The sequence below is a fragment of the Cyclopterus lumpus genome, chromosome 13 (assembly GCF_009769545.1).
Source record: "Cyclopterus lumpus isolate fCycLum1 chromosome 13, fCycLum1.pri, whole genome shotgun sequence".
Lineage (NCBI taxonomy): Eukaryota > Metazoa > Chordata > Actinopteri > Perciformes > Cyclopteridae > Cyclopterus > Cyclopterus lumpus.
In genome coordinates this window covers 191,085-217,850 of record NC_046978.1, presented here as the reverse complement: position 1 = coordinate 217,850, position 26,766 = coordinate 191,085, and the positions used below count along the sequence as shown (strand labels likewise).

General features: G+C 43.6%; 1 protein-coding gene across 7 annotated transcripts in view; it reads left to right on the top strand.

The window, feature by feature from the left end:
• LOC117741239 (MAP/microtubule affinity-regulating kinase 4-like) overlaps nucleotides 1–26,766 on the top strand; it is a 54,333-nt gene that overhangs the window by 18,180 nt on the left and 9,387 nt on the right. For 6 of the 7 annotated variants that reach the window (XM_034548140.1, XM_034548142.1, XM_034548135.1 and 3 more), the window contains 14 exons: nucleotides 2,853–3,050; nucleotides 3,975–4,028; nucleotides 15,536–15,584; nucleotides 15,676–15,741; nucleotides 16,724–16,794; nucleotides 17,252–17,308; nucleotides 17,613–17,849; nucleotides 18,480–18,599; nucleotides 18,688–18,787; nucleotides 19,767–19,876; nucleotides 21,324–21,519; nucleotides 21,619–21,839; nucleotides 22,457–22,560; nucleotides 25,563–25,847. In XM_034548140.1, the coding sequence (XP_034404031.1) occupies nucleotides 2,853–3,050; nucleotides 3,975–4,028; nucleotides 15,536–15,584; nucleotides 15,676–15,741; nucleotides 16,724–16,794; nucleotides 17,252–17,308; nucleotides 17,613–17,849; nucleotides 18,480–18,599; nucleotides 18,688–18,787; nucleotides 19,767–19,876; nucleotides 21,324–21,519; nucleotides 21,619–21,839; nucleotides 22,457–22,560; nucleotides 25,563–25,847 (1,868 nt within the window). The remainder of the gene's footprint in view (nucleotides 1–2,852; nucleotides 3,051–3,974; nucleotides 4,029–15,535; nucleotides 15,585–15,675; nucleotides 15,742–16,723; nucleotides 16,795–17,251; nucleotides 17,309–17,612; nucleotides 17,850–18,479; nucleotides 18,600–18,687; nucleotides 18,788–19,766; nucleotides 19,877–21,323; nucleotides 21,520–21,618; nucleotides 21,840–22,456; nucleotides 22,561–25,562; nucleotides 25,848–26,766) is intronic. The other variant, XM_034548138.1, reaches the window with a different exon arrangement.

The following is a 26,766-nucleotide window of genomic DNA, read 5'->3' as shown; positions in this document are numbered from 1 at the left end:
GTATTATAATCTTACTGTAACTACGCTCATCTTTAGCCAGCAGTTTTAAACAAGATTCAATGTCGCCCGCTCTGGCCCCCGGGATGCATATGACTTTGGTCCCTGGCTTCCCTATCTTCACGTTTCTGACTATGGAGCTATCTATAACCAGAGTGGGTTTGTCAGCGGGTGCGTCGCTGAGTGGGGAAAACTGGTTCGAAACGTGAAGAGGTTGGCGGTGCTCAGTGGGCTTTTGGTTAGACTTAAAACTCCTTCGAACAGTCACCCAGCCATCCGGCAGCTCGGGGGCTACAGGGGGAACAGCTAACAACAGAAGCTAACGCTAGCGGCTCCGAACCGGCTATGGGGGTTGGCGAGCTAACTAGCATAACTGTCTGAGCTTCGATGGTGCGGAGCCGTGCATCTAACCAACTTAGAACTGCCTCCAACCAGCAAATGAACTACACTTGTTGCATGTACCGTTATCATTAAGAGAGGCAGAGGAATAGCTATACATGAGACACTGAGCGGGAGAGGAGGAAAACATCGCAAGCTGCTAACCAGAAGTGATGCAATACGCTTACCGGAAGAGAGAGAGAGCGATGCGTTCAGGAACGTCTCAAAAAACGTCCAGCCCGTGCAGTCTAGATTCTGATAGCATATTCATTTGCTTCATTCTCGCTGGAGAGAGGGCGTGGCTTATCTCCGTGGAAACAGTTATAATTTCCGTCATCCACCATGGAAGAAATAACCACTATTTTTGCTTTATACTTGTGGAAATCCCTCAAACGTCGGAACATCAAACGTCCTCGTGTTTAGGTTCATAACATTAATATCATATATATATATTCATTCATAACATCACCCGTAGGCTCATACAGCTCACTAACTTTCACCGACTACGTCTAGATAACTGGATGAAAATGTGCTTCATTCGCATCCATTCGTCTGTGCATTGACTTTCATGGAATCTACTCTCAACGCTTTTGGTGTCAACGCAGCAAGAGTTGGGAAAATGTATCGGCTCATTTTAAGTGCCTCATCACCCCAATCCATCTGATTATATGTGCCTGCTGGAATGCATCATCCAATGAGATCTAAAATAATTAGCTTAACTCTTTCGGAAAAATTAGATAAAAACAAGCCCAAAGATTATCTAATTGATACGAATTAATACATACTGACCATATAGAACTAGGACTTTGAATATGTGTGTGTGTGAATCTGTGTATGGGTGGATCAGTGTGTATGTATGTATTATTCATAATCAGAAATGCAATCAATTGAAGCAGTGAAAATAAATTGTGTGATATTCTCTCTATTCTTCTCAGAGTCACCTTAATCATTTTCTACAATATTCTGGAGTCGTGGACAGAGCCCGGACATTTGTTATGAGGCAGGTGGAGTCACAGATCATCCAAGATGTCATGAGTATTACACTACGTGATTAGCCTACAGCAGGCAATTGCAAAGTCCATGACCCCTATTGTTAAAGACATATGATTGTTTTTATAGCAATGTAATTTGAGGAAAATTATGTCATAAGTACCTGCACATTAATGCTGTGAAAGCCTTTTCGATTGACAAAATCTACCTCGTTTGGGACAGAGGGATATTTGATGGCTCCAGAAGGTCTTGGAAAATAAATAATTCCTTGTGGGCAGAATGGATAGCGCTCGTATAGGAAGTCATGGCTTGATAAGAACTCTCTCCCTATGAAACGCTAATCTAACTAATATCGCTCCTTCATCAATGGGATCTTATGGGAGCTTATCCAGCTAACTTAAGTTCGTCTGCGCTGGAGCAGGTTAAAACATTTTTTTTCTATGGTTATTTTGCTATAGTAAACTATTATACATATATTATATAGTATCAAACTCATGTCTTTTCTGGGGCTCAAATAGAGACTTGCTTTTGTGATGTGAAACACAGTGGCAATCTTATTGGCTAATCATGTTGATGCACGTTAATTTGTTATTCAAAGTTCACGGTAATCTTTGTTGGTAATCTTTGTTGTACCACTCCAATCTGTGTTTGGTAGCCACATGAACGCAGAATACAAAAAGACAACAACAACCATAAGTCACAGAACTATTATTTATGTAGTGTTCTTTAATATATAGGTAAGTCATGTAACTTTTCATTCAGTGGAATAATTAGGTAAATTACTTTATATTTTTTCATTAACAGATTTTGCATTACAGTATAGTTGAATTACAACAGTGTAACATATTATAACTTGACTACGATATATTTTTGTCCTTTCTACCTTCATTTTATCAAGTGTTTTTTTGGGGGGTTTTGCAAATTCTTTTTACTCCTCCTGGTCCCATTAAGGGCAGATGGAAGATATCGAGACCTGTGGAAAGTTTTCCTCTTTTCGACAAGCAACTATGGGGAGAGCGGGGATCGACCACTCCTCCCATGAGCTACAGCCGACCCCAAAATGCGCCGCCACCACCTCACATCCCGCCTTACCGACATGGCATCGCGCGCTTGACACTGACGACCTCTTAGCCACGCCTGAATGTGAGGAAATTTGACTAAGAGGGGCAGATGAGATTCATAGGTGCCCTTCTCCTAGTTGCTCTCGTTTTCCACCTCTGGGTGTCTGGTACCAGGCTGCAGTCACATAACTACAGGAGCACAGTCCAGGTCACATGGTGTTCGTTGGTCATTTTAATGCTATGTGGAGGGTGTTACCTCTCTTTCACTCATTTATCATCGGTTTATGTATGCTAACTCTTCAGGTACCTTTGATACTGATAATAAGTTTTGCGCCTTGAATACAACAATAATGGCAAACTTCCAACGTCTCAGTTGTACTGCAGGCTCACCTGCATCTCTCTCTCTCTCTCTCTCTCCTCCCTCAGCATGCCTCCCTATCGGCCAGCCGATCGGAGAAGGGCACCGGCTGGTCGAGCCGCTCTCTGGGAGCTCGATGCCGCAACTCCATCGCATTGTGCTCAGACGAGCAGCCGCACATCGGAAACTACCGGCTGCTCAAAACCATCGGCAAGGGCAACTTCGCCAAGGTCAAGCTGGCACGCCACATACTGACTGGCAGAGAGGTGCGTTTCAGAGAGACAGGAAGGCAGTACTGCATGCTGGGGATTGATTAGGCTGAGGAGTTGAAGCTCGGGTGAACTAACATGGTTGGGGAGCCAGAACAGAACCGAACAGCACCATGTGACTCAGCCCACAGATGGAGTTTTTAAAGGGCCGGTTCACCGAGTTCACAGCACCCTTCTGTTAGCTTTCACTGTACAGCCAGACAAAACTATCGAGTCTCACAGCACAATAAAGTGTTTCAACAATGAGTCGTTCTCCTCGTAAAAACCCAGACCTACATGAGCTGAGGTGATCAGTCTCAGCAGACACTCGATCAGGTGAGAGCTGTAGTTTTCCTCGCATATAAAAAGCAGGAGGCGGTCATATATATGGTGGTTTACAGCGGCAGTTGGACGCTGACCGGGACACCACATGTTGTTAAGCCTCTTATGGAGCTCTGTCGGTTTGTTTAGTGGATTTCAGCTCCTGTTTTCCTCACACACCTCGAAACACGCTATGTTTTGATTTCCAGATGCTCACGTAACATTGTTCAGGAGCCGCCTGTCTGACGTTTGCAAATTTAATTAGTTCATAATTAATACAATTCAAACTGAAGCGATCAGCAACTAATTTGATAAATGAAGCGTTTAAAGACAGTTTAAAGTAATTTTCGGACCGAAAAAAGATTTTATAAAATAATTGATTAATGTGATTAATTTGTAATAAAAATAATTGTTCATAGCTTTAACATACAGTAAATACAAAAATGCAATGCATTCCAGTACCATGAATGAATACCACTTCATAAAAAGGCATTCCATTTTTGTTTTGTGATTGACTTCGGCAAGGTTTGTTGCAGCAAATGAGAAGTTTCCTTGAGTTTGGAAATAATATGTTTCCTGTGTGGTTTGTGTTCATCTCTTTGTCTGTCGTTTCCCTCTCAGGTTGCAATAAAGATCATCGATAAAACACAACTCAACCCAACCAGCCTCCAGAAGGTGAGTGACACATGTGTGAAGACGAAACACATAGAAGAGTACACACACACACAAACACACAGACACACACAGATGGTTTTGATAGTCGCACCTGCGTACATCAAACTCCTGTATTGATCCCTTACTTTCCTTTGAGCAACCTTTTGATATATTCTTTACTGTTTATGTGCCATGTAACATGAGTCAGTCTGTCGTGTGTCTTTCTGTGTGTTTGTTTGCGTTTGTCATGTGTTGCGCCGCTTGAAGCTCAGCGGCGCAACACATGTTGTTTTGCCTCAGGTTTGTTTTATTTAATATATATATTTTTCTTTTGTAGAAAACATTATAGTTTCATACCGACATTTCAATAAGCTGCTAAAGCATTGAGTGCTGCTTTGTTCCAGTAGAAGCTACAACAAACATACTCGTCGGGTGTGGCCACAGGCTTTTTGACAAATAATCGCAGGCCTCAATTAGACACCGGGTCACCTTTTGTCTATATAAGTACATGTTGCACATTGTTCGACCGGTTCTTCTTGTCTTTTTGTATTCTGCGCTCATGTGGCTACCAAACACAGATTGGAGTGGTACAACAAAGATTTAATTGTAACTTTATCGGAATCCACGAACACCAAATATAATTCATTCAGATTGACCGGCATGGTGAAAAAAAGAAAAGTGGTGACTCCCTGCCCTATTTTTTAAGGATCGTAAAGTCAAAATGTTTGCTCAGTCCTCGATATTTTTCATACATATGAACTCAAGTCATGAGCATTGTCACTTGGAGTGAATGAGATTAAGCTGTGTGTGTGCGTGTGCGTGTGCGTGTGTGTCTGTGTGTGTGTGTGTGTGTGTGTGTGTGTGCGAGTGTGTGAGTGTGTGTGAGAACCATACTTTGATTATTATAGATCTAATAATATCCGATATTTTGGCCAGTATAAAAGTGACATAACATTAACATATCGTCCCATGCCAAGTTGCAGCTGACCAAACTTTAATTTCCTTCATTGATTTAAATCTATTGATTGTTATGCCTGTGCGCCGGAGGCTTTATTTGTTTTGGGTTGTTCATCCCAGTGATGATATCTTAGAATCGGCCGGAGGAAACATTTTCTAACTCGGCACAAACGTCCGCCTGGACTCCAAGATGAACCGATTACAATTTGGTGGTCGAAGGTCACTGTGACCTGGCGAAATACGTGCCTGGCCTCAAGAATGAATGTGCTCATTATGAGAATATCACACAAATCAGGATCAAATGATGATATTGGTTGATCACAGTAACGTGGTTGAGGTTGTAAGATTTGTTCAAAGCTCCGGGTCCCGTGACCGCAAGAAATTCAGGATTCAATGAGTTAAAGTTTAACAATATTTAATGGCAAAGGTAATACTCATATAGCGTTCACGATTGTGGGGCCAGAAAGGAGAAACTCTCCACAGACGAACTGCACCTCCCAAGGAGCAACAGACCGGGGCTGTCTCGAGTCTCCAGACCAGTAGAACCATGTCTCCCCAGCACAAATGCTCGGTCGTTAGTCTGGTCATGCAAATGAATTCACACCTAAGGGTTAGTTCTATTGGTCAGTTCAAAGGATGCCGCCGTTCTGTTCGCTAAGCTAATTAGTAAATAGGCGGGGTCAAAGTGCACACATCCGGTCAGGGACCGGAAGTTCCCCGTCAGAATAAAACCTACTATCCTGCCTTCAGAATAAAAGCAACATATCAGGTTTCAATCGGCATCCATTTTAACTATTGTCTAAACAATAAAACATTCATTCTCATGCATCATACAGTTAATCATTACATTTGTCATTAACAAACAGAATAATAAAACAGTGATCCTCTCTTATGTTTCATAATACATTCCTCCAGAATATTCCTCATAATATCCCAAATTAATTTTCATAACTTTCTTTATGTATTAATTTAAAACATAACCTCTCTTATTTACATGTGCAAGTATATATAAAATCCACTACAACTCAACAAGGTATAGGACGTGAGGCAATTGATCTAATAATAGTTTTGTCTATAAAAATGTCACATTTTCTGGAGTCTTCAAATTACTTATTTTTCCCGGCCAACAATCCAAAATCCAGTTTTGCAGTTAACAAAAAAAACTGAAAAGAAGAAAATCGCTCTTGTGTTAAGAAGCAGCGACCTGCAAAGTTGAGCGTTTTTGCTTTAGAACGGGTCTAATTTTTTTTAATACATTTTACCTTTTTAAGACCAGTATGCTTTTATTCCGCCCCCCCCTCTCCTTCGTCTTTGCTCTTTGTCATTTCGAGAGGGTTTGAACCTGGTGTGTAGTTTGTGTTCTCACAGCTCGTACAGGTCACTCTTTGTTCAGTTGCTGACCAAACTGTGGCCTTGTCTGATTGCTAAGTCTTCTTTATCAGCACCGTCACTGCGACTAATCCAGTCCCTTGCATCACGGAGATCGATACTGACGCACACACACATACGCACACATCCGGCCTATTGATGAACACTGGTTAGCTAACCGGTCCCGGACGGGGCTCTGACTCTATTGATAGCACAGAGTTGGGTTATTGATGGTGTCTGGCTCTGTGCGATAGTTGTCCACCTGGCCTAGATAGCACTCTGATGCTCTAACTGTTCACTTCAATGCTAAATGGAAAAAGAACAGGAAGAAAAAAGAAAACATGTTTTGTTGGACAAATCAGGACACACACCATGCAGCTAAAGAGTTTCTCTCATTCGGCTGTCGATGACCCATTTCTTTACAGTTCTCTGCTTTAACTCTAATTCTAAACCCACAGTTCTTTGGGGCCTGTCCCTTTTTTAAAAGAACCCGTGGTTGTGTGTCCCTGCAGTTTTGACGAGTATGACCATATCTGTTGCGGTCCAGCCATCTTTAATTCGGCCCCACATTCTGTTTCCTGGGAATGAACATCGGGTTACTTTAAACTATTTCCATTCTGAAAGGGTAACTTTTGTATTTTTCAACCTAAGAAAATACTGACTTTGTTTTTTTAATTTTTATTAGTCCAGTATTGCTGTAGACAGCAGCTGCTAAACGGGCTGTAACGTGAATGCTCCGCACTGTCGATACACGCTCAGAACGGTCTTATAAGTGACCGAGAACATTATTATGAAACATTATGAAAAGAACCCTAAAGAGAAAGTTTTCTCCTGATCCGGTCCGTTTCTTATTGTGTGTCTCACTCACTGAAATCGGGCATTGGACATTGACGATGAGGAGTTGCCACTAACCCTTTAGCGGCAACCGTCTGCAGCATCCTCACTCCATCAAGGACCTATTTAAAAAACATTTGTCCCCATTAGTTACTGAGACGTAAAAACATGTGAAAATAGGTTAAAAAATATATTTAACTTACCCTTTAATTTAGCTAATTAAAGTGTTTTTTTACAACCAGACATTCCCACACTGGATATAATTTGGACCAGCTTAGTTGAGTCCGAGTCCACCTCCAAGAGACACTTCATTTCAGTAGCAAAAACAAGACAAAACCAAACAAAACATGAAAACTGTTCAGAGTGAAATGTCCTAAATATAAGAATAAACCGATTCAGGTCTACAGAACCTGCATACTAAACTTGTAACATCGAATATAATAAAATTTGACAATTAAAAATCTCACAGCCTCTTGAAATGTTCTGTGTCATGAGAAAGAAAAAAACGGGAAGATCAGGAAGAGAAAAACAATCTGACTATTTTTGTTCCAGCTGGAAAAAGCACAGATCGTATCCACTTGTGAAATCTAAACCTTTTTAGGTAACCGCAGTTCTGGTGTATCGCATTACAACCCAGTACGGACTCCTTTGGAAATAGAAACTGGTAGGGTTCATTCCCAAAAGGCTCGGTCAGTTTTGAGACGGCCATCGACTGAAGTCGAGTGGTTTTCCCACTGTGGGCACACAGAGACCTTCTTGTGCTGAACAGTCGTGTCGTTCACCTTATTTGTCCTCTGTTCCAACAGTGAGATGCCTTCTTAATTACACCATGAACAAGCTCTTCAGATCTTTACGCTAAGGCTAGGCTGGTACAGTGTGTGTGTGTGTGTGTGTTTTGCCGCAGAGTGGTAGTGGTCCAGTGCTGCATAGCACAGCGCAGCGCTGCCAGTCGCGTCCTGTCAGCATTATCGTAGTCCGTGTAGGACTGCCAGGTGACACTGTCTCTTTGTCTCACAGCCGGCACTCACTGCATACCCTGCTTTCACTTTCTCTAACCCATAATGTTCAATTGTATTACACACATCGATTTTGCTTATTTAAAAAAATGTGATGACTCAATTCATTGTTGTCTAAAAACTGGTACAACAACCAGTAGAAAATAGTCTGTCAATAGCTTGGCAAAAACTAAATAAAGTCTTTGAATTATGTGTTTTTTTATGACAAACAGTCCCAACCCAAAACAATGAATGCTCTTGTTATAAGCTGGAACAGTAGATGTTTGCCAATTTTCCTCCATATCAACTCAAACAATTAATCGGATAACAAAACAACTGTCAGTTAATTCTCTAGTGTAGAGTAAAAAAGCTAAAATATGCGTTTTCTCCTCACTTTGAGCTGTTTTTATGACTGCGTTATACAATAGATTGAAACTGAGACATATTTGCTGATTAGGTGACGGTGGCCTTCAACCACTGAATCACATGATCAAATATTCACACGTAAGGCTGTACTTTTTGGAGGAGTGTGTCTTCGGAGGAGGATGTGAAAAGTCGCGTGTATTTGTCCAACATCAATCAGACCTTTTGTCTTTCATGGGAGATTGGCTTATTTGTTATAGTGTATCCATAATTAGCTTTTCCACAATGTTAATATTCAAAGGATGTAATATTCACAGTTGGCTTGTGAAGAGAAGCACAGGAGTGGCTCTAATTCTCCCCCTTGGTCCCTGGTTCTTTACACTCTGTTGAGTCTCAGTCTATATTCTGTCTGTATTGTAGACTTACGCCCCATTTCTCTCTCTCTTTCACTCTCTCTCGTCTCCTCACTCCTCCCATCTTATTTTCTCTTCAGCAACTCTTTATTCGGTTCCCTCCGCGTCCCACTTCTCTCTCCTCAGGCGTCGTGTTGCGGGAGTAGCTCTACTGTAACCACAGCTGTACACTCCATCGTCTGCAGCGCGACAGTACATCTCCTCACATGATGTCGGGGGACGTGAGGGAACGTCTCTAGAGAACAGCCCATGTTGCTTCGCCCAAGGCGCAATAGGCTGACATGTTCGGACCTAAGGGGATGGGGGGGTAAATCTGCCGGACGGTCCAGCGGCCGTCCGATGTCGTGCACAAAAGTGAAGTGTGTGCGTTTAGGTCAGCGACTGGGCCATAAACTAATGCTGTGAAGTGTGTTTTGTCCCTCGGCCAGGAGCCAAATTCCATACAGGCAAACAAAAGGGGCGGTGTGGGTATGGAGGGGGTGGGTATTATTGAGACCTTGGAACAGGAGCAGGGACCCTGAGAAAGACGAGATACAGAGCAGAACCGAAGAGAACAGACAGTGTGTGTCTGTCTGTGTGTGCGTAGGCCGACTTGCATGATAACCGGTGGATAAAACTCCCAGCCCAACACGGTCTCCGCTCTGCCTTTTGTGTGCACGTGTAATGCCATTATCTGTGTCGCTTTTGTGTCCGCCGCGTTGTCCCCCGTGTGGGCGTCTGCGCTACGATCTCATTGTTGTTGCTGTATGCGTATGCTGCTGTTGTTGTTGTTGTTGTTGTGCCTGGGTGCAAAAGGTAGTAATTAGATAAAAGAACAACAGAGCGCTTCTTCAAAGCAAGAAAAAATAAATTTGCAGAAGAATAGAAGCGCCGCCTTGATCTTTCATTCTTCCAACATCGGCAAAACTATATTTAACTCTCCTCATTTAATCAAGCTGAGTCAGGCTTCGTACGATCTGAGTCAAACAAGCCTCCTCATCAATGATTCAGCTGCTCTCGATCGACAGGAGCTCCAAAGACCGCGGTGCATTACAGGGGCGGAGGAGGTGTCGTCAGGCAGGAGTTCTAATTGCGGCTGTTTTTTATTGGGATGATGTTGAAGGGCAGCTCTCCCAGCAACAGGCAACAAAGGGAGAAGCGAGGTCAAAAGTCTATTCAGATGTTCCCCAGTGACCGTAAAAAAGGAGCAAGGGCACATCCCTGAGTGATGTTGCTATATTTATGGACTTATTTGTGTCCAAGTGGGCTTATTGTGATTTATTCTTTGTTGGGGATGAAACTAAAAAAGTGGGACATGCCATAGGCCTCGTTCAAAAAATGTTGGAGACTGATTCATAGTTGATCGTTGGATTTTCACCCGTGGACAGCACCACCTTTTTTTTCTCCACTTTTCGTGTTATAGTTTATATATCAATTCAATTCAGTTTATTTTGTATAGCCCAAAATCACAAATTACAAATTTGCCTCGGAGGGCTTTACAATCTGTACACATACAACATCCCTGTCCCAGGACCTCACATCGGATCAGGAAAAACTCCCCAAAAAATAGAAAAAACCCTTTCACAGGGAAAAAAGGGAAGAAACCTTCAGGAGAGCAACAGAGGAGGATCCCTCTCCCCGGATGGACAGAAGCAATAGATGTCATGTGTACAGAATGAACAGCATTACAGAGTTACATAAACGCATTCAATGAATATAACAGAAATGTATGAATAATTAGTAGTAGGCATGGACCACGATCCAGAACTCCATAATCCATGAAACAGAAGGAGAAAGAGAGGAGGGGGGGCCATGGCAGGAGGCCGGCCCACCAGGCAAGAGGCGTCGCAAAAGAGGCCAGACCAATGAGGTCTGCCTTTGAGGCAGAAGGCACAGAGAAGGAGGCAGGGCCTTTGGGAAGGAGGCCAGCTCTAGACCAGAGGCTGGATGCAGGAAGCAGGGGCAAGGAGGCAGGACCCAGTGTTCAGACACAGCCAGGTCCAATGGACCCTATAAGACGTGAAGGCACAAAGACTCCGGGGAGGAAGCAGCACTGAAGAGATGTAAATTCATCCATAAGGAGAGAGAGAAGAGGAGATAGGAGCTCAGTGTATCCTAAAACATCCCCCAGCAGCCTATAAGCCTATAGCAGCATATCAAGGGGCTGGACCAGGGCAAACCTGATTCAGCCCTAACTATAAGCACTATCAAACAGGAAAGTCTTAAGTCTACTTTTAAATGAGAAGACTGTGTCTGCCTCCCGGACTGAAAGTGGAAGCTGGTTCCATAAAAGAGGAGCTTAATACTATTAAGTATTGTTGGGATGGTTTACTACAACGACACTACTGCCATGCATTTATTAATAGTTTTACATGATTTTTGTTCTGAATTTGTTCCATTTATGAAAATCGAATGCAAATGAAAGGATAACTAAAGATATTTGGAAAAGAAATGACTTGCATGACGTTGTCTTTAATTTCAACAATCTCTACCGGCAGTCTAAACCGACCAGTCCTTGTCGTCTCCATGTGATGTCGGTATATAGTTGCCTTGAGGCGTAGTTGTATTTTTAACTTATACATAAAGCCTCTGCAACTCCCCCATAGCCTCTTAATCCACAAGTGTTATTTTGGTCTTTAGGCTAACATGACCTGTTAATCCTACTACACAAGCAGTGTGGTAGGATTAGCAGCTACAGTGCCAACGTTTGATCACGCCACACAAAAGAAACACCAGCAGGGGGCGACAAAAAGAAGTCAGATTGTATCAAAGTCTATGAGAAAATTATTTATTATTTATTCCCTCAGTAAGTTTATGTCTTCAATACAGCATAATGTTCATTTAGTAAATTATGCTCCATTTAGAGTAAAACAGACCATAAAGCGGTATGCTTTCGGGTAAGTAGTGTGACATGACTACCGCAGTCGGACAATATCGTACTAGCTTTGCAGTAAGTAGTTGCCATAAACTAACTGAAGTGGTGTAAAGTGTTTCATCTCTTTCAGAGTTTACAAACACACACACAGTAGGTAGTACTCTGCCGTGGAAGTAGAAAGAGAGAGGCCTGTGTGGTCATTCATCCCTCACATTCTGTCGTTCTTTGTCTTTCACTCCCACCACCCCCACCACACACAGTATTTTTCAGAACCTATCCGTGTCTCGTGATTGGCTGCGGCTGATAAGAGGAAGTGTGTTTCACACACGGAGTAGAGCACTGCAGCGTTTTCTGACTGACTGCGTGTCGTGCGGTCGAGATGTGATGGGGCTGGCTGTTTAAATGTTACAGCTCTGCAAGCAATAGCAATTCCTCATTTGTCATTTCAACATGGCTGTTTTTCTTCATGCTCTCTCTCTCTTTCTCTCTTCTCTCTCTTTCTCTTAGAACTCAGTGAAAAAGAGAAAAGGAGAGAAAGAACTCAACAGTCGGTCATTAAGTTGCTTTCGTGGTAGAAAAGCAGTGAAAGCTTCGACTTGGCAGTTGGTGAATAATTCCTGGCAAGGAGAAATGGGGATGTAAATGCTCAGAGGTTGATTAATTCTGCCTGAAATGAGGGAAGAAGATGGAATACAAGTGAAGTATGTTAATAATACACCTAATAATACACACTTGTGTGTATTAGTGTTCATATTTTGTCCAGAGGAGTTAAAAAAAGCACATACGAGTTTTAAACACAATTGAATTAAAGGGAAAGCTCTCCACCTTTTTATGTGGATGTCAACTGAAGCAATAAACTCCTGCATACGTGCGTAAATCTTCCCTTTTTAAAGCTACTCATAATACACTAAAACCCCAAAATCAACACATGTTGTGCTACGAGGACTCCACATGGCAGCAGCCGTGTGTCAGGAGGTCCCCCTCCATGTGCTCGGTGTCCCATGACTTCCCGGGGGATTGTGGGAAGTCATGGGACGCCGAGCTAGATCAGGGCCCAGGGATTAATTCCCGGGTTGGCATGGCAACTGTGAGGCGGGGGCCCATCGCCATGGGAGATAACCAGGAGAGGCGAGGGTGAATATAATAAGGCCAGAGAGCTCAATTGTTCTGCTAGATCAGCGACCACAAATGCTGCACTGGGGGGGGGGGAATTTGACATTTGTGAACGTTTTTATCCTGCGAAATGTACGTAAAAGTGTGAACAACATTATTACAACATGATGGCTGTATGAGCTGAAGATGGATCGGGCTGTTCAATCAATACCTGTGACTCAACACCAGCTGCTGAAGTTTCTAATCCTTAAAGGTCCAACATGTTACTTATGTTCTAAGTTCTGTTGCGTTACACCATATCCCAAATGTTCCCAGCTATTCTACATGTCTTCATGTCCCGTTCTATTGTAGTTGTAGGGTTTGAATCGGTGGGTTTGTTTTGTTGCGGAGAGGAGGAGACCTCTGGGTAATTCTGCTCCCGGTAAAACCTCCTGAAAGATAAACACTGATGGAGGATCCTAACTGGGAGAAGCTGCCTGCGATGGCGGTGGAGACATCGGCTCCTGTAAACCCACTTCACAACACAGCCAAGCTGTTAAGATTGAGAGGCCCATAGCGGCGGGAAAATAACATTGTGCGTTTTTAGTCTCTTTTTCAGCCGTACTCTGTTTCGGAAACAATTACCAGTTGGTAAGAGAGAGAGAGAGAACAAATGGGTGTACAGGAGGGTGAGGTGAGGCAGGCGAGGCTGAGCTGATAATTCTTCTTAAAGCTCCGATGAACAGCTGATGCACATAATTCAATTACACATACTCCCAGTGGACCTGTGTGTGTTTATGACGCTGCAGCGTCCCATTTTAGGAGCATCGAGGAGAACAACTGACAGACGAGTAGAAGCCGACGTTTTGAACGCGTCACCCAGACGCTGAACGTTCCCCATATGTTCTCAATGCTCCTCCAACAAAAACATAGTCCGGGTTGTACAGTAGTTACACACTGTGTGTGTGTGTGTGTGTGTGTGTCTGTCTCTTTTCCCCCCTCGGGCTCGTTGATTAGCAGGACAGATGACGTCTGTGAAAACGCACACGGGCGCGTACACACATTCATCGCATCGGGCAACTGTGAAGTTATGTCCTTGTGAAAGTGTTGTCACTTCACCACAAGAAAGAAAACTGATTCTTTTTTTCAAAGAAGATTGATAAACGAGTGAAGCAGAAAGGCCTTTTCTCACGGGAGGATTTCTGACGGGTCACAATCGTCCTCGACAGTTCGTTATGAATGTGAAGCAGCACGCATGTGTTCTGCCCTCCCTGCACGTGTAGGATGAATAAAGGTTTCATGTCATGTTGTCTTAGTTAAATGTGCGGTGCTGCAGTCTCCACAGTTTCGACATGTAAATCCTGGCAGACGGAGGAAACATGGTTCATCACTCCAGTGCTCCACACATGGCGGCTATGCAGTGTGATGTAACGCGATGTGATATGTGGCCTGGTGCAATCAGGAGCCCGTTTAATCACATTCGGCTGACTATGGAGCAGTACCTCATGCAACCCCCACTTCAAAAGCACCCAAACTATCCCTTTAAGGTCATAGAACAAATAACTTTAATTAATTTTATTATCTCATAAGCACCGTGAGCCAGTTGTAAGATTCTACTGTTGTATACAAATAAGGAAATGTAGTAATAGGAACATGAAAGATGGGGGATTGTATCTGTTTTTATCTTATAATAGCAGCGATGGAGAGGGGGGAGTATGTCTCCCAGACCAGCTGAGTGTCAGCTCCAAAAAGGAAGGCATTAGTGCATTCCTGCTTTTGTGTTTGTTCCTGTCTCTCCTGTTTGTCTCTGTCCTTTTTTCTGTGCGTTCACTGTTTTTGTTCCACTACTCTCGTGTAATTTATTCTTAGATCATTTAAAACAAGGCAGGTTTGCTGCGGGGATTACAGAGTAATAAATGACTCCAACGCTACTAGTACAAAACCAAATGCACATAAATCACATCCGTATTTAATATTGTTTTCTGGTCCTTTCCACCCTCTACGCACTCTCGTCTCCTGCATATTTAGTAGTGTAGTGGGAGAGCACGCCAAGGGGAGGAGGATCCGCTGTCAGCCTAGGACCCGTGAGACACTCCCTTGGGTGGCCTCGGGTCTGGAGGTGGTCGGACGGATGTGGGGTGGGGTGGGTCGTATACACCAGCTGTGTATTGTATGGATTAACTGAATACAAATAAATGTGATGAATGAAATGATCATTTCACTTTAGTATTGTTCAAAGTTTATCCATATGTTCTGCATATTGTATGTTTGATTCACTGCTCTTAAGTGGAAATAAATGCTGAAAAAAAGACCTTGTACTGGAATAGAACCGTTTTGATTATTGCATTTTGAACACAAATGTAACTTTTAACGAGCATGTATCAACGCATTGATTCCGAGATAAAGCTGGTATAATTATATAAGTCGTATTTTTTGTGTTAGTTAAAATAGCCTAAAGGTAGTACAACTTTTCAATTCAAACCATACAGCAATTTGAATAGCCATTATCCTTAATATATTTATTGTATTTCTTTGAATATTTTATCTGTGAAATATTCTCTAAAGACCTTTTGTGTAATGCTTTAATTGAGACTTGACAAGAATGATGGAGCCTAACAATTCATGTGCTCCCCTTTTCACATCTTTTTTCAGCTGTTTCGAGAGGTACGCATCATGAAAACGCTCAACCATCCCAACATAGGTGAGTTACACGCTATATATTTAGCGTGTGTGTGTCTCTCTCTGCTGGCATTTGTGTTAACGCCTTTCCTTCCTCTCTGTGTGTGTTACAGTGCAGCTATTTGAGGTGATTGAGACTGAGAAGACTCTTTACCTGATCATGGAGTACGCCAGCGGAGGTGAGTGACGTCCACACGGCATCCTCAGCGCCAACGGCCAATTAGATTTATCACTATGACCGGTTGATGCAGCGCCACCGCTGACCTTGTATATTGCGGCTACTCTGTTTTTTTTCTTCTCGCCTCCCTTTATCTCTTACCGCTGCTCTCCCTGTACGCCGTTTGATCTCTTGCTTCCATTATCGAATAAGGAGGCAGCAGCAGCAGCTCGCCAGCCGACATGCTGCTGCGTTAAACTCAACCCCGGCCCGTTATACCGTTGAGGATACATAGGGTCAAACGTTTGGCTGGAGTGCAGACGCACATAATAAATAGTTCTCCCTATATTATTAAAATGAACAGCTGTTGGCTGTTTTATTTTTAAAAGCTGAAAAACAATGTTAACAAACCAGGAGGCCACATTTGTTCTTGTGATGCTCGTAAACTTATTTGTGCAAGTGTGACACAGACCCGAGTGTTGGAGATTGTATAACGGCCAAACGCGTGTGAACACATTCTGAGGGCTTCTGAATTCGCATGAATCTCCTGCACGTGTTAGAATTCGCTGGGAGGTGGGCAGTGCTGAGCGTCGACGTAGGTAGAAGGAATTGGCACCCAAACTGTTTTTATAAATATGCACTCGCTCGCTGTTGGTGACAGTTTTTAGTCATTTACAAAGGTTGGTGGAATATGTGGCTATTAAAGGCAGAGTTGGTAATCTTGAGAAACCAGTAAGAGTACAAGATCTAGCCTGGTGTTACAAACCCTTTTCCAATGAAAGTAGCAAGCAGCACCCAAAACTTGCTGAATCTAGCAAGAAAGTCGCCATGTCGGTAACATTGACAGCATGTCTCTTCAGGTCTCCCTCTAAAGCGGGCTTGTTTCAGTCAGTGCGACAGCCACAAGTTACCAGTGGATTCATTTATTGCGCGTCAGGAATGTTTTTAAAGAAGATTACCAACCCTGCCTTTAAACAACCCCCCTTCCCCCCTCCCCCCTCCAGGCGAAGTGTTCGACTACCTCGTGGCTCACGGCAGAATGAAGGAGAAAGAGGCCAGAGCCAAGTTCAGACAGGTCAGTTAAAACTCACACCTCCCCTCCCCCGTCTTTGTCCCGATGTCATGTCCCCAGTCAAATGTTAACATCTGACAGCCAGCTGTTCATTGTGGTTTAAAATTGAGCATAAACAAAGTACTAATTAAGAGAGGAAGAGGACATCTGATGCTTACCAAACACAACAGGAGCCAAAATCGAAGCTCCTTGAGCTCTGATGTGACTCATCGTTTATAGTTCCTACTTTGCTTGTCAATGGGCAGACGCAGACAGAAATGGAGTGAATTTGTCCGCTGTGGTTCAGAAGCACATAAAACAAACGGAAGGTGTGATCAGCAAGAAATTCAGTCATCTGCTTTGTAGTTGTCATGTAGTTGTTGAAGTAGGGCGTGGGGATTGTGTGAACGGAGCTCCCGGTTTATCTTCCCTTTACATGTTAGTTATGTTCTGTCTTTGGTATTGTTTCCTCTCTCCTCAGATTGTCTCGGCGGTGCACTACTGTCATCTGAAGAACATCGTTCACAGAGACTTGAAGGTGATTACACACTGTCATAAGATAAAGAATGAAACGGGAACCTTCTTCAGATGGCCAAACATCTGTGAAAGTCAATCTGTCTAAATCATTGACACATATTAAACAGACTATGTATTGCTTTTACTCATATAATGATGAATGAGATCGTAAAGTAAAATGATCAAACTACAACTTGCAAAATACATGCCAGCCACCAAAGTGTATTATCCACTACTCAACACAGAAAAAGCACAATTTCCTGTGTTTCAGCAGCCAGCAGATCATAGTTCTGCTGCTGTTTCACTGTCCATGCTGTTTCGCGCAGGCGGAGAACTTGCTACTAGACGCCGACGCCAACATCAAAATAGCCGACTTTGGCTTCAGTAACGAGTTCACTGCGGGCAGTAAACTGGACACGTTCTGCGGCTCGCCGCCCTACGCGGCCCCAGAGCTCTTCCAGGGGAAGAAGTACGACGGTCCGGAGGTGGACATCTGGAGCCTGGGCGTCATCTTGTATACACTGGTCAGCGGGTCCTTGCCTTTTGACGGACAGAACCTAAAGGTGGGTGCAACAGTCTGTTGCCATGTGTACCTTTTAGGTGACTGAAAGCTCTCGGGAAGAGACACAATAACTATAGCTTTGTCTAGTCCTTTGTTGTTTTCCTCTACGAATTATTGGAATTATAATGTTCCATTACGGCACCTTGCCTTTGAATACCAGAACACGGGGGAAATGGAATGGATGCCAGATACAAGTAGATATGACTTCTATTAAACAGCATGGTAAATCATTTTTATACCCCTTTCTCTATTTGCTAAAACTCCTGCAAGCTAACACGCTAACTAACAACACAAACAAATAAAAGATGCTACCTACACTCGGCACAGTCGGCTAGTTGCAGATTATGTTGCAGACTTCCCATGAGAGTCAAACATGTATCACAAATTTTATCCAAAAGTATTTTTTAAATTAATCTGGACGGGGATTAAAATCAGGATTAGGATAATCAGTATAAATAACTAAATGAATGTAAAATGATAAAATTGTTCGATAGTCCCATTGAACTTCACAATGAGGACAGCGGGATGTCTAAATTGAAATTAACAGTATTTAAATATTGTCCCATGCTTTCATTGATTCGGTGTCCCTGTCTCATAAATTCACTGTGTGTCAACTGTGTGTTGTGTTCAGGAGCTGCGGGAGCGTGTTTTGAGGGGGAAATACCGTGTGCCCTTCTACATGTCTACCGACTGCGAGGGAATCCTGCGCCGCTTCCTGGTCCTCAATCCTGCCAAGCGGTCCTCGCTGGAGGTGAGGAGGAAACGCCGCAGCGCATACAACACTGCATGAATTGACCACATTAGCGTCTAAATATTGAGCTCTCCTTCCCTCTCACCAGCAAATAATGATAGATAAGTGGATCAATATCGGCTATGACGGCGAGGATCTGAAGCCCCACACAGAGCCTGTCGAGGACTTAAACAATACCAGCCGCATCGGTGAGAAACACAGACCTTTCACTATTCATTTATTTAACCTAATCATTGATGTCCAAATGATAAACTGTTGCGTTAAGCAGAAATATTTAGTGAGTGTAAGACGGGAATGTCTGGATGATATTAGCAATAATTGCAAATGCACACAGAGAGACTTACAAATGCAAACACAAAGATTTACAAATGCGCACAGAACAATTTACAAATATGTTCGATTTATGTGTATGTGTGTGAATGTGAGAGTGAATGGTTGTATGTCCCTACATGTGCCCTCAATGGACTGGCGGCCTGTCCAGGGTGTCCCCTGCCTTCGTCCTATGTCAGCTGGGATAGGCTCCAGCGCCCCCGCGACCCTAATGAGGATAAGCGGTATTGAAAATGGATGGATGGATGTTCGATTTATAAATGCACACAGAATGATTTACAAATGCAAACACAAAGATTTACAAATGCGCACAGAACAATTTACAAATATGTTTGATTTACAAATGCACACAGAATTTATTTATTTATTTGTAAATCCTTCTGTGTGCATTTGTAAATCGAACATATTTGTAAATTGTTCTGTGCGCATTTGTAAATCTTTGTGTTTGCATTTGTAAGTCTCTCTGTGTGCATTTGCAATTATTGAGACTGATCTGACCCCATAGGATGAAGCCTCCATTTAAGAAGCCACTGACTGGAGTTGTGGCTGTGAAGTCCTGGGTGACTTTGAAAGTTTATGCCTGAGATCCAGCATATTGCAACTAAAAGAAAAAGTGCTTAATTTGCATGAACATCATCATTTTTTGCATGAACGTCATCATTTACTGACCATTAAAGCTGACCTGCACGGTGCTGTGTGTTTAGTTCAGGTCCTGCATATGGATCGAGCATGGAAGGTTCACACCAAGCAGAGCACCTTTCATAATTGTGCAGGAGTTCCCCGTGATTCCCTGCGCAGTGTGTCAGATTATTGTTATTTCATTTGTCTCGTTTCCAGATGTGATGGTTGGGATGGGCTTCACCAGAGATGAGATCAGAGACTCGCTGTCTAGTCAGAAGTACAACGAGGTCACCGCCACATACCTGCTGCTGGGACGCAAGAACGAGGTGAGCGCATTGGTTCGGCTTGGTTGGTTTGTTTGCCGCTTCCTCTGCATCTAGGTATGAGCTGATGGCTTACGTCTTTATTGGACAGTATATCTTTTGCCAGGCGAGCTCATATAACATACCTTCAAACTTGTCACCTTTCGGCAAAATTCGCTGTTTTGAAATCAAAATATGCCATCCACGTGGATCGGATCCGAAGAGTTTTTCTTTTGGAGGGCGGAGGGGGGGGGGGGGGTCATCTGACTGCTCCGCTCCACTCCTTTAATGCTGCCCAGCGTGTTGACTGCACAGCGCTCACACACTAACAGGCAGCGCTCACTCACATCGATGATCGCTGGGGAGACAACAGGGTCGGACAACCGGAGCTTTTGCAACTTTTTGTAAAAAAAAAAAAGAGCTTTTGCGACTTTTTGTAAAAAAAAAAAAAATGCCAGAAGCGAAATCTGGAAACACACACACTCTGCTGCTTAGTCAAGGGCTTTTTTTTTTAGGAAACCCCACTGACACACAGAGACCCGTCTGTAAAACGTGTTTCAAAGCCACTCAGAACAAGGGAGGCCACAGTCAAACAAGGCAAAGCACCTTTCAGACAGACACCCCAAAATGTTCAAAGAGTTCAAAGAACGATAGGTAATCAAATGTGATTATAAACATGATGCACACCTTAAGCTCACCCACATACAGCCTAACACTGTAGCCTTAGTCTAGTTTAACGACCAACCTATGTGATCATGAGGTCACAATGCACACACGTGTACTAAATGAAACACAATTGATGCAAAATGGCTACCTGAGGTGGAGCCTTAGGGTGGATTTCTTTTTTTTTTTAGTCAAGGAAAAATAATTATTCCAGGAATTAAGATAAAATATGAATTTACAATTGCTCATACTTCTGGAAAGAACTATGTCGTCATCTGGTCAGATGAAAGGCCTACATAGCCGTGTATAATCAATGCTATGATGGCACCATGTAGTTTTCAGTAATATCTTGCTGTAGGCTAATACTAATATTAATGCTATTTGTTAAGTGTTCAAAAAGCCTCGCAGGAACAACCTGGTAAAAAGGGAACCATACAGATGTTTTATTTATTACTATTATAGATAAATATACCAGTATCGTATCGTATTTGTGGTATCGTATCGAATTCTGGTATCGTATCGTAAGTATCAGGTATTGCGATATTTATGGCAGGTATCGTATCGAAGTTATAATTTGGTATCAACCCTAGTATATAGTGCAAATGTATATTTGATAATATTATTTTTAGGACCCGAGCACTGACGTAGTCGGAGCGGAGCACCTAATTGTTCTTAAAATGTTTGTTATTGTTATTATTAGGGCCCGAGCACTGACGTAGTCGGAGCGGAGGACTTAATTGTTCTTATTCCCTATTCTATTCCCCCCCCCTGACTCGAGTCCTATTAAACACGTGAATATTTCCCTCAGACGGAAGGCAGCGAGTCTCGATTGGGAAGCAGTCTGAGTCTAGCTCGCGTCCGAGCCAGCACCACCACCAACGGAACCAGCAAACACGCTGCACCCTCATCCTCCTCCTCCTCTGCCACGCCTTCTTCCTCCACTGGCCACAAGGCACAGCGCAGCGCCTCCACTTACCACCGCCAGAGGCGACACTCCGACTTCTGTAAGCCAGATCATTGACGTAGTGAAGAGTCGGTTTTGTTCTTCTAAAATGAGTGACAGAAATCTGCCTTACCGAGATCTCTTGTTTCCCATCTTTCAGGCGGTCCGGCCGTTCCAGGGTCCACGCAACCCAAACGAAGCCCCAGTGGCATAGGCGAAGGGGCAGGGCTTAAGGAGGAGAGGCTGTCGAGCCGCAAGCCAAGCGCCAGCATCGTTGGCTCACGTAGCATCCCGACGCCCTCCAGTCCCATGGTTAGCTCCGCCCACAACCCAAACAAGGCAGAGATACCCGACCGGCGCAAGGAAGCCAGCGCGACCACGGTAAGGCCTAAAGGATATTTTGTGTGGTGTAAAGAAACCGTCTCGACTCCGAGAGCGGTCACCTTTTAATCCCTTATCAATAGAACAGTTGCAGATGGCAGCATCCTCAATCTTCCCCAATCCCATTACTTCAGATTACACTATACTGACAGAGACTGCAAACATTAACGTCCTCCGCAGATTAGAGAGGAGTTAAATAGTGAAGCAGTTTACATGCATAGATGAATAACAAACTGTGGATTCGCCCAGCGGGGAGGGAAATATAGAAATTATGGTTGCTTCGTGAGATTAGCATGAGCGAGCGGGAGTTTAAGGAATGTGAGGAGATGATTAACTTTCATTTTCTGTACAGGGACAATCAGCCCGAACTCGTTCCAGTATGAGGTCAGGCAATAAAGCCGGGGAAGGCTTTACTTTTCCTTCAACTTGCTTGTAGCACCCAGAGAGGCGGGTTTTACCCAAGTCGGGCTTTTCAAATAGTGAAGGCTTGATACACGTCTTTCACTCCTGAAGCCCTCCTTTCATTGCGTCGTGTTGAAAAGCACTTCATCATTCAGAGACATCATTCATTTCAGTAAATGCAAGTGATTTCTGTGGATTTCTAATTATTTCTGCAGAATAACATCCCCGCCAGTGCCATGACTCGAAGGAACACGTATGTGTGCACAGACCGGTCCAGCACCGACAGGCAGTCACTGTTGCAAAATGGCAAGGAGAACAGGTGAGAGGTGCATCGCCACAGTACCGTGACAGATGAGCAAAGTGTTAGAGACGTCGTTCTGTGGGCTCTTTCTCTTCTTACTTTAAAAAAAATCTGTCCTCAAATGCAACACACCAAAGCCAATGGCCATGGAGCTTATATGTATGAACAAATAAGAAGCAATCCTCAAGGTTTTTCCGCATCATCACTTCAAATTTGGAGTTTTGACTTTAAATATCACCTCCTTTGGTTCTTGCCCAACATGGGAAATGTGTTCATATTCAGAGTGAATACAATGGGTTTTGTAAAAGAATGGTCCCACTGGAAAAAGCTTGTCTCTTTCTGCACAGAGCTTAGAGGGTGTTTGTCTCTCACACACACACACACACACACACACACACACACACACACACACACACACACACACATTGTCTCTTCAAGAGAAGATAAAGAGCTTAAATTGTGCATGAGTGGGTTCGTCCGCGCGTATGTTTATGTGCCCATTATGAGCTGTCCGTTGGTGTGACAAATGGTTGTCGGCTCGTCGGTGTCAGAGCATGGAAGCCACCATCTCCTCTCACTCTCTCTCCCCTTTTCCCCCCTATGGTCACTCTCTCACTGTCTCATTTTCATTCTGGCTGACCTGTTTTTCTGTCTCTGTCGCTCTGTAATGATGCCTCTCAGAGGAAGAGCCAGGAGGCCGCTGTCTGCCATCCATTTGACCTCCAGTAAAGAGTTGTTAAATCCAAAGAATTCATGGAAAGCAGCGAAGAAAACCGTACAAATAAGTTAAAAAAACAACAACAACTTTGTGTTGATGCTGCTCAAAGAGACATAGAGCATTGTTGGCTGCAAATAGCGGCAAGAAAGAAAAAAGAAAAGTCAGCTTGGGTTTTGCCTCCTCTGTTTAGATTCGACGACACACGCCAAGCTTTTACATTCAGGCATTACAACGAGTCTCCTGGAGGTAAAGCGTGACAGGTAAATGGGTGGGAGGGGGGAAAGAGAGGGGTGAGGAAGAGGGAAAGAGAGGGAGGAGGGTGAGGTAGATAAAGCGAGAGGGGCGGGAAAGAGGAGGGGAGCAGGATGAAGTGAGGACAAACATTGTGCCAGCGTAACCCTCCATTTGCCTCACAGGCCTTGTCAATGTGATGCCATGCCAGAGTGGTTGATGGCACAAACATGTGCATGGACACACACACAGACATACACACACACAGTCACATTTAGTTCTTCAAAATCGACATCAAAACTCTGTGAACTATTGTGGCAAAGGTGCACAGGAGAGACACAAAAACGCTGACTGCACACACAGCGTGCGTGCATGTGTCTATAGTTAATCATATTTAGTTGATATATAACACACATGTCCATTCATGAAACACACATTGCTGCGTATACACACTTCATACACACAGACACTAATCTATGAGGACACTGGAAGAGAAGTGACCTCATGCCAAGAAAGACAAAGGAAATATACCTTTATGAAACAAACTGAAGTGTACTTAATTTAGATCATATTTCGAATTTACTAAATGTTTATTTGTGTGTAAAAGTATGTAATGTAGCATGAGGTCCCTGATGGGCTTTTAAAAATGTGTAAAAAGCAAACAACAATTACACGAGACGGTACAAAACACACACTCGACAACGCGTACGAAAATACAGACGGAGCAATATGAAACACAAACTTCAATTCAAGAAAACGCCATAAAACAAGTATCACCAGGTCATTAATGACTGCATTAGTGAACCCTTCTTCAAAAACATGTTGGTCCACTAGAACAGAAAAGTCTGTTTGGGCATCCTACAATTCCCACTGAATGCTCTCTCTGTCTATGAGCACCAGAGGAGCCTGGTGCTGTCGCTATTTATAGATGCACATTTAATAAGGTGATTAAAGTTGCTGGATTGTATATCATCATGAGACACTTGTCGTTGCTGCGCGTGACCAGTAACAGTGCACAGTAACTTAGATGTGGAAATAAAAATGGTTTGCAGCCTCTAATAGGTCCAAATATCTGCAGCCCTGCTCCCTCTTGACCATTATTTTCATGTACGTTGGAAGTTCATGTCATTATATGTATTCCCTCATAATAATTCTTGTTTTATTATCAAATAGAAATGACTGTTTGAGTACAGTTACACAAAGTTGTCTTTTTAAAAGTCCAGTGCACTAGATCGATCACAAATCAAAGTCTCGACCCTCCTATTCATGTAAATAATGTATTCTCGTAACTTTTACAAGCAGTGTGCTGCAACAGAGAAGAGAGAGACAAAAAAACATTTGAAAAAGTATTATTTTGAAATGGAAATCTGAGGATTCAATTCAATTCAGTTTATTTTGTATAGCCCAATATCACAAATTACAAATTTCTCTCAGAGGGCTTTACAATCTGTACAAATACGACATCCCTGACCTTTGACCTCACATCGGATCAGGAAAAACTCCCCAAAAATAACCTTTCACAGGGAAAAAAGGGAAGAAACCTTCAGGAGAGCAACAGAGGAGGATCCCTCTCCCCGAATGGACAGATGCAATAGATGTCATGTGTACAGATGAACAGCATTACAGAGTTACATAAACACATTACATGAATATGACAATGTATGAATGGAACTCCAATCCATGAAACAGAAGGAGGTAGAGAGGAGGGGGGGCGGCGCATCAGCAGGGCCAACACGGGAGGCCGGCTCACCAGGCATCAGACACCTCCAGGTCCAATGGACCCTAATTCATTGGACGTTCCTATTCATTGTAAATCATTAGCCTCTTTCTCGCCCTGTCTGCGCTCCCCCTTCTCCACTTTTGCACCAAGCCCCCCCCCCCCCCCAAAGATGTGCTGATTTTGTTCTCATAAATAAAATAAAAATGTTCCAGGAATATTCCCCGCCTCCTCCAGCTTTTACATTCATTATTAATTGTTTTGACTTACAATGGCTCTAAAACACATCGTAGATTCCAGCACTTGAAATGATCTTGATAACCACTCTTGTTCTCCATCCTGCTCTCCTTCCAGTTCCATATCCCACCGCCTGCCCGCCGCCTCCCCGTCAACCCACAGCATCGCCGGAGCCTCCGGGGCCTCCTCCTCCACGCCCTCCTCCACGCCCTCCTCCCGCCTCTCCAGGGGCTCCACAGTGAGGAGCACTTTCCACGGCGGGCAGATTCGAGACCGCCGCCCCCCCTCACACGCTCCCCCGGCGTCCCCGGCGCTGTCTCACGACGCCAGCCCACTGCCGCACGCCAGGACCCGGACCACGACCAACCTGCTCAGCAAGCTCACCTCCAAGTTGACCCGCAGGTAAGGGGAGAAGCTGGGAACAGGAGGAGATAAAACGATAACTCAACAGATTACAAATTAATCTTTAACTGCGGGTTTTGTTCTTCTTTTTGCTCTTTCAAACTGTATTTTCAAGTATTGTATGTGTATGATGATTGCTGCTAACAATCCAACTATGATAGCAGGCAGTGAACGCCTGTATGTTGACAGGCTGGTGACTGGACAGTGTAGCTCCTCTTGCTGTAAACATGTACATGAAGGTCATTGAGCTGACCTTGCTGCCTCTCACCTTCCCTTCCTTAACCAGTACTAACCTACCAGCCTTTCTTCTCTGATGATGAACCTCTACAGGCCTCACTCAGACCTGGGTCTAATAGTGTTTAAACAGAATTCCCTCTCTCGGTTCTACTTGTTTGCCGCCTGCTCCCTACAACGTTTGCTTTTGAAAGACTCGTCCCACAGGAAACGACAAATGCTGCCCTAATAATGCTTCAGGGCGGGGCTACCTTGTGACTGACAGGTCGCTGCCGCTACCAGAGCCATATACGTCGTCTCTGTGTCACTCCTCTGTTCACTGTTTGCAAAGAAATCCAAAATGCCGAACTCAAGGCTTCAAAACAGTAGTCCACAAACCAATGGATGATGTCATGACGACGACCGTATTATATACAGTCTATGTGTTTTTTTTCATCCTATTCTTACTACGCAATACTTTTGTGAATTAGCCTCCAGAATGAGTGGGAAAAGAGCCAGCAAAATAAGAATGCAAATATACAGCAACAATTTGACTTTGAACTGGGAAGCGCACGGTTTACTGGGTGGCAATGGATACAACATGTCATCCCATAGAAGTAGCAGCAGTAATAGGAGGTCCTCCGTCTAAACCTGTCACATGTTTGCAGTTAAAAATAGTTCCAATCCTGCACTTTTCAGCTTCGGC